Raw genomic sequence first — 8,411 nt, forward strand, 5'->3', positions numbered from 1 at the left:
CAGATGAAATTCGGCAAAGACTAACGCTGAGGAACATTCTTTGCCATAGCGAGGCTTTTAGGATACATTTGTGCGGCATATGAAACATTAAACTTAAATCATAAATATTTGCAGACTATAGAACTATAGAACTCTAGATATCACAAAAAAAAGTACGTAGGTAACATGGACTCGCATGATAGAGCGCGACGATGTCGGAGCGCGTAACATAATATCGAAGAAAGGATGGAAAAAATGAATCAATAGAGTGAAAGTCCCTTTTTTATGACAGTTTTTTTCAACACGGTTTTTTACTAGCGCGTCGAGGTATAGGATGGATGGGAAAAAAAGAAAATACATATACATTATATATATAATGATATGAACAAAAAATTTTTTATTTACATGTTATTACATCGTATTTCATTCTTCTTTCATACGTATTAAAAACTAAAGCTAATAGCTCGCAATCGACGAGCTGATGTCCATTGAAGATGACATTATCCCGTATAGCGTTCTCAGAATGATATTGGAGAATCGCATATTCTTGTTAAAGTCAAATAGACGCGTAGCGTCGTTTCAGTCATCGTAATGCGCACGGACGAAGAATCGAGACGTACGAGGGTAGTTCAGCATGCAAACTCTGACGGTTAGCGGTCCAACACTTATAAAATTGTCCTTATATTCGTTTCAAAGCATCTTGTAAATATTCCATCGCTCGTAGAGGCTCTTTCACGTTTTGAAAGACAGCAACAGTTCATATTCGCGATGATCTCCCAGGGCGATCTCCACGTAACTCGGATCAACGTTGATTCCAATTTCCAAAAATTTGTAGCCCGTAACTGTCAGATTGTAACGCCTGCTTAGTAAACGCACCAGACGATGCTCCGTACTGTGTACATACATAATGTTAAAAAAACGTTTCTACTGTGTATATATAACGTTGGAACTTACATATTATATTCCTTCTTCACGTCTTTAGATGCGCTGCTTTTTTTGGCAAAGCACATTTTTTCAACCGTTTATACAAGCGGGGTTATACAAGATTGATTGCATCCGCATAAATTGTGACGTATATGATAATACTTCTGGAATCAAAGAGGGCAGGCAAGCCCTCCCACTCCTCTTTTTCCAAGAATTTTGAACGTATCGCGACACGTTTATCACGTTTTTCTACGTATTTTCTTTGTCACAAGCTTATACATACGTTAATACGTACGTTCGTACGTACATTTATACGTACGTTAATACGTACACACACGTTCATACATACGTTTATACCAATACGTTTAATCATACGAGTACGTAGGCTGCTGGAAAAGTTTCGGCAATCTAATACTTCCAGTGGCGTCAACGTTCTGCTACTAATATTCGTAAAATTAGACGTTTTTAACCTATAATTCAATTGACAGTTTGTACCCAAGCCAACTAGTTACCGCGAGTCTAAGGCATCCTTAGGCATTGACATGAAAGCAATACATACGATTTTGCATGATCACTTGAGCGTACGGAAACTTTGCAGTCGTTGGATCCCACACAATTTGACCGAAGCTCGAAAACAGGCTCGTGTTAAATGGAGCAAAGAAATGCTCAAGAAATTCAACCGAGGTCGGTCAAATTTGGTTTACAACATCGTTATTGGAGATGAAACATGGATCTATGCGTATGAGCCCGAAAGTAAATAACAATCCACTGTTTGGGTATTTTAAAATGAACCGAAACCAACAAAAGTTGTTCGTTCACGCAGTGCCGCCAAGCAAACGATTGCTTGTTTCTTCGGTTATACCGGACATGTGACAACCGCGGCTTTAGAGGATCGAAAGACTGTAAATATTGATTGTATACAAGAATTTGTTTGCCAGAAGCCATAAATGAATTGCGTAGAACAAACCGAAATTGTCGCATCATCCTTCATCATGACAACGCCAGCTGTCACACAGCACGTCAAACCGTTGATTTTTTATCCAGTAATGTCGAATTGACGGACTTATTGTCCGTATTCACCTGATTTATCAGGTGACTAATGACTTCTTCTTTTTATTCCCATACATTAAAAATAAGATGCGTGGTGAGCGATTTGAGTCGCCTGAAGCAGCTGTTGAAACATTTCGTACACTGATTTCTGAGGTTACAATATTAGAGTGGAAAAAATGCTTCGAAAATTGATTCGAGCGTATACAAAAATGTATCGATCTTAAAGACGAATACTTCGAAAAACAATAAAGCCATTTACCGAATTTTACATGTTTTTTTTTATATTGTTTGCAGAAACTTTTCCAGCAGCCTACGTACTTGCTCAACACATCGATGACGATGAGTATGTAGTGGTGGCCTCTGTTGAAACTCGAGTACGGACGCATCTCAACGATATCAGCCTATCACAGATCGTCGTATCTCCGGACTATGACGCGCCTTCGCGGAAAATTTTTTCTCGTTGCAGCGTGCAATTCCTCGACGAGCCAATGTCTCTCGGAGCTAATTTTTTCTTTCTTTTTATTACATTTCTTTTTCATGATTCGACATGTAATACACAGACTATAAGAGAATAATGTATTTTTTTTCGCTGGTGTCACTCGATTGACTCGTTCCATGGATACGCGATTTATAATAAGACTGGCTTTGCTAAGTTTTTTTATTGACAGCATCTCGTTGTTGTGAGTGTTGTTGCCTGTTCGATGCGAAGCGTCAAGCAATCGTAGACAATCCACTAGCTCGTTGGGATCATCCCAGTGCACGTAATCGATTGTGTTGTCGTTCAATGTCATTGCGTGTGGTAATCCTTTTCCAGATTTTTTTTCTTCTGTTTTTTGGGTGCGATCTACATCAACGGCGCGATTACGTGTTTATACTTGTATTATCTGTTGCTAAATAATCAACCCTGCAAATGGTACTGTGTTTGTGCGAATTCGTCACCAACAGCATGCTTTTGTACTTGTGCATATCGTTTTCCATGTAGAGGACATTGTCGGGAGTTCTCTTGAAAATCAACTCGTAAAAACCGGATGTACCGGCGTATTGTACACCGGCGATAATTATATTGTTCGCGTCATCCACGTTGAAAAGTTTATTGCCAAACATCAATCCATTCTTGTGTAAGTAAACATTGTACACGTGATCTATAGCATTCTCTTTATCTTGCGCTTTCCTCGAATACTTTTAATCCAACAAGCCCAAACCGACTAATAACGCCTGTCAACCTTTCGAGCTGATTTTCAACCTTTGCAGTTGATTTTGAATCTTTGTCGCTAGTGAATCTTCTGTCGTTTCGAAAACGTTTTCCAACGACTCTATCGTCGATACGACTTTGGTACGCGGGATAGAAGTTATCGGCTGTTCACGATCGTGCAATTGATCATTGGATTTGTGCAAAGTCATGGAATGCTCGCTTTTTCTCCCTCCTCTTGTTCCTTTTCCTCCTTCTTCTCATGTTTAGGAAAAGACGCTGCATCTTCATCGCGCGACTCTCTCTTTGTCACGCGCACGCCGGGGCTGTCGACGAAAAGTCGCAACGGCTCGATAAGAGATTTAAAATATCTGTCCAACACAATGCCCACCTCGATTTTTTAGAGCGCGATGTTTCTTGTGGATCGACTTGCTCGTTTTCTCGATCTCTCTCGCAATTTTTTCACGCTCGCGCACATCTGCCATGTTTGTCTCTAACTAAATATTAACAACGACTGGTCACGTTACGGCATCACTGACTCGTTAAATCCTTTTCTGTATCGTTCATTTGTGAGCACACTTCCTTTGTCTATCACTACGAATCCATATTTTTGTAGCCAAATCGCGGCACAACGCGCAAAATTCGTCGTACGACATGTCAGTTTTCACATGATTGTTGTAAACGTGTTTCAAATTAATACCTGTTTAAATAGGATCAGAAGGTTTGCGTATCAGATGTTTAGGTATCTTCGCGTACGTCTGACAGAGCTAGAAGCAGTCGACATTCGCATGACGACTCATTGAAATGCATTCTCTCACCACATCCTGCTTGTCGCATGCCACGTCATCAAAGATAAAAATAGAATTTGGACGTGTCTCACTCGGAACGATGTCGTTGTTGTTGGAGAACGTAAAGTAGTCGATTTCGTCGATAGACGTAAACAAATTTTTGAGATATCGATACTTTGGCTGTTTCAACGATTTCAAATAGACATACACGTTCTCGAAACGTACACCATTCGGGCTCTCGAGTAAGTTTATGAGAACGTTGGTTTTGCCGTAATTCGACGGGCCGCAAATGATTGCGCGTATACACATAGTACTCGGCAGCTTTTCACCGTATTTGCGCTTTTCCGCGCTGCCTCCCATTATTAGCGATTTTGCGTCGCAAGTCGTGACACGTATCGTCAGCGGTTGCAGCATGAATTTCATGCTCACACTACGTGTTGTGCGTTCTCGAACGACTATTTAAAAACGCGAACCTGCGAATCATGCAGTAGCAAAATGTATCTCGAGCTATGTCATCCTTCCGATATTCGACATTTGAGTGCCGAGCAGTTGCAATGTATACCGAAGGTCGTACTTTTACGGCATCGAACACGTTTGGGACAAGCTTCCAGAACACGTGAAGGCAGATTCGGAAGTTCGAACCTATCGTCGCTTCGAGCACTACAATCAGCGGACGCACATCGACGGTCTCGCATCTAAAAAAAAAAGATTGTAGCGAATGTCAGCGTTGGGCGGCAGTCTGTTGAATCGAGCGATAAACGCGCTTCCTTTCAAGTTATATATTCTGGGCTACCAATTTTGCTGAAGTGCTTGACTGACTAAGCGATTAGAGGTGACGCAGGCATAAATCCGCTAGACGCACTGTGCCGAGAACACGACATTGCGTATTCGCACAGCAACGATTTCACCGATAGACACGCCGCAGATAAGGTACTAGCCGAGAAGGCGCGGAAACGCATTACCGCAAGTGATCCGATTCTGAGCGAGAGAGCCGCTGCTGTTGCCGTCTGGGCAAATGAAAGACAAGACTAAGATCGGGCAAGAAACCGAAGAAGAAGACGACGAGGAAATACGTCTCGTAGACGACGAAAAAGCGGATATTTTCAACAATGAAACAAGGCGATGCGTTACCGTTTCTGCCAATGTTGGGCGCGCTCGGCTCCTTGATCGGCGGAGCAGCTAGCGTGGCGAAAGCCAGCTCGATGAACTGCAACGTCATGACCGCGCGATGAAACAGAGTTGCGGACTGTATCTCGCTCCGTACAAATACGGACGCGGACTGTATCTCAGCCCGTACCAACACGGAAAGGATGTAGCTGCAAAGAAAAAAAAACGCCAAATAGATAAAAATAGCGTCTGGTGCAACTACCAATGTGCAATTAAACGAGCTCGCGGGACGCATACCTTACTTCAGAGGTGTTTTCATGCGTAACACATTATCGACGAGCGATGCGCGCCGAAATGAAAGCGGTATCGTGAATGTGGACGATGGGGCCTGTTACTCATTGGGTAGCGTACGCGAAGAGGAACAACCGCGTCGTGTACTTTGACAGTTTCGATAATCTTCGACCGCCAAGGAACTAGTGCAATATTTCGAGAATAGTACTACGACAATAGAATACAATCGCACGTCTCAGACGTATGATCAGAGCTTCTGCGGACAGATGTATCTATCAATATTAGTCGAACGCTTTTTCCGCCATGTCGCTGACGTTTATGCTGAGCGGGAAGAGCACCGTCCTCGCGGCGAACTACTTTCCTGCCATAGATTTGAATGATGGCGATTACGAGCTCGGACGATTTTTGAGACTTATCACACGATACCGAACGTGAATGATTCGAACAACAAATATTATTTCGCCAAAGACGACGCGGAAATTATTCCCAAAAGTTCGTACAAAGTGCGAGCATAAATAAATTTTTGAAACACGCGATTTTACGGAAACGTCCGCACCGCGATGCACTTGAAACCGTTGACGTAGTGTGTTCTGACAATAACAACAATGACACTGATGACGATAATGATGAGAGTGGAGAATACCCGATTATGCTCCGCGCAAACTATTTACAACATAATGAGATGCGAGATTAAATGTGTATACAGAATAAACTATGGCAAGCCCAACAGCATTGGATCGCTGGTGGGATTCTCATCGAAGCGTATACTGCGGCCGCGAAGATGGCACGGATCGGATATGTCGATCAACATAAGAACGTAAAAACGTTATCCGCATAGAATGTAACGTGACCGCAGACGCGTACAGTAACGGTAAAAAACGCACACGATACACGAATTTTCGAGCATGCCACCAGGATATAAAATATTGGAAAGGCCGGCGCAGATCATTTACTTGTCGATCATCGCATAGAGCATTATGGATTTAACGGTACGCATCGTCGATCAGAACAGACAATTGCTTGATTTTCGAAGATAAGAGATCACCGTTAGATTGCACGTACGACGACGACGTGAACGTGAGCTGACGCTCACTGCTCATGAAACGGAATGGCGCGCACACAGAGAGATAACTCATTCTTTGCAAGGCCGGTGACGTCACAGCTCGATAATACTCACTCATCCAGCTGCATCAGGAAGAAGAAGTTCAGCGCGTTGAACGTTACATTTTTAATGTTTTTGGGATCCGCGGTGCGCAACATTTGAGATGACTGATATTCTAAACATTAAAGAGCCGATCTTCGACGATCGCATCATCAAGATTGAGACTCACATGTACAATCCGTTCGCCAACACAACGTTCGACAAGATATAGCGACAAGATAAGAATACCCATATAGGATCTGTCACATATTACGTCGTACGAAAGATTTCTATACGTCGAAGGAAAACTGACGAAGAACAAAGTGGTCCAGGGTACTAAAGTGGTATTGGGAAATAATTGCATCGCGTTCATATTTGATGAGATTCGATATGAACTCATTGGTGTGGAGATTGATCATAACAGAAATGTGGGCATAACTAGCACGCTCAAAAGCTATGTAACAGTGTCATTCGACAGAAGCGTGATTCTGCGGATCAATGGGATGAGCAGACTGCTGCGGTCGGATACTTTAATTTCTGTGTATCGCTCTACGCACTGCTGGGATTTTGCGAAGATTATAACGCTCTTCACGAATTGATTTTAATACAAGCGCGCAACAACAACAATTGTCTGACGGGAGATCCGGCGACAGAGCCAACGATCGAATTATTCAATATGCAAGGCGATTGCTACACGTTATTGAGCGAGATAAATAAGCTATTGATGCTGCGCATTTTGGAGAGCGGACGATATCTGAGCATGGTTTTCGCTCGTGGGATGTGTACAAGTTTCCGCTCTTGCAGAGCACAATCAAGCATTCGTGAACCATCAAGATGGCTACTCAACTCGAGAAGCTGTGCTGTCATTTTCGCTATGCAAACAGGTCGAAGAAATATCATGTCCGAGAATATAAGTCGATTTGAAGACAGTAAATTAACCAATGCGAAACTTTACCTGAATTCGGAATGTTATCCGTACGATGACTTGAATCTGGATTTTGATAAAAACAGATGTGGGATTCTGTACGACTTGTATGCGCGTTTCTGCTTACGGATATGAGTATCTCGAGCCGAGTCTCACCTTTTCAACTTTTTTACGTAATGGCTCGTTCATAATTATCGATTGACTCTCGACAGAACGAATCAAGAGTGGTACCGTGGACGTGCAGTTAGACTTTTAACGTAAGGAGAACGTGCTCGCAAATATAACAGTCTATTGTCTCATCATACACGATCGCGTAGTTTGGTATAATCCATTGACCAACATTGTGTGCAAAATCACTTAAGTGCACGATATAAAATCCGTGTCCTCCGACACGATATAAAATCTACTATATGCAATCGATCACAGTCTTCTTGACAACATGCCCGTGCCAACGTTCATAGATTTACAAGGATTCATCGTTAACAAGAAATTTATCGTAAAGGAAGTGGCGGTGCTGAAACAGGGAACATTGTCACGCATTACATTTTTACGAGTCCCATGCCATAAAAATTTTTGACAAGATCCGACAGATCTTGCGCTTCCTAGTTGAGTGCTTATCACCATGCGATGAGAGGACGGAATGGTCCCGTACAGCGAGGCAAAACGCCTGATCACACCAACTGTATTTAGAGATGATGCTATCGTGTACATTAAGAGAGAACCGAACGTGGCTGTGGAACTTGCTTCTGCACGATGAGCGAGAACGCATGTACATCGAGACCTTGGATGCAGTTTACGAAGCCATGGAATCTTTAATAAATCTGGATGTTACTAATACTATACGATATGGACAATATGTTAAGAATTGCGCATTAAAAAATGTATTGAAAATATATAACTAGTGGCTGCAAAAAAATTTTTTAATAAAAATACGTAACGTATTTATTATGTATTTTGTTTTCCTACCTTTGTAATACATATATTATACATTGGATGCTGGTCTGTGTATTATATGTC

General features: G+C 42.2%; 1 protein-coding gene across 1 annotated transcript; it reads left to right on the forward strand.

Moving 5' to 3' along the window:
* The first annotated feature begins 5,418 nt into the window (after positions 1-5,418).
* Positions 5,419-7,529, forward strand: LOC108756368. The gene is made up of 4 exons (XM_018500109.1): positions 5,419-5,439; positions 6,035-6,145; positions 6,727-6,897; positions 6,948-7,529. The coding sequence occupies exons 1-4, from the start codon at positions 5,419-5,421 to the stop codon at positions 7,527-7,529; spliced, it is 885 nt and encodes a 294-aa protein (XP_018355611.1).
* Positions 7,530-8,411: the final 882 nt, after the last annotated feature.

Source organism: Trachymyrmex septentrionalis, unplaced genomic scaffold (genome assembly GCF_001594115.1).
Source record: "Trachymyrmex septentrionalis isolate Tsep2-gDNA-1 unplaced genomic scaffold, Tsep1.0 scaffold99, whole genome shotgun sequence".
NCBI lineage: Eukaryota > Metazoa > Arthropoda > Insecta > Hymenoptera > Formicidae > Trachymyrmex > Trachymyrmex septentrionalis.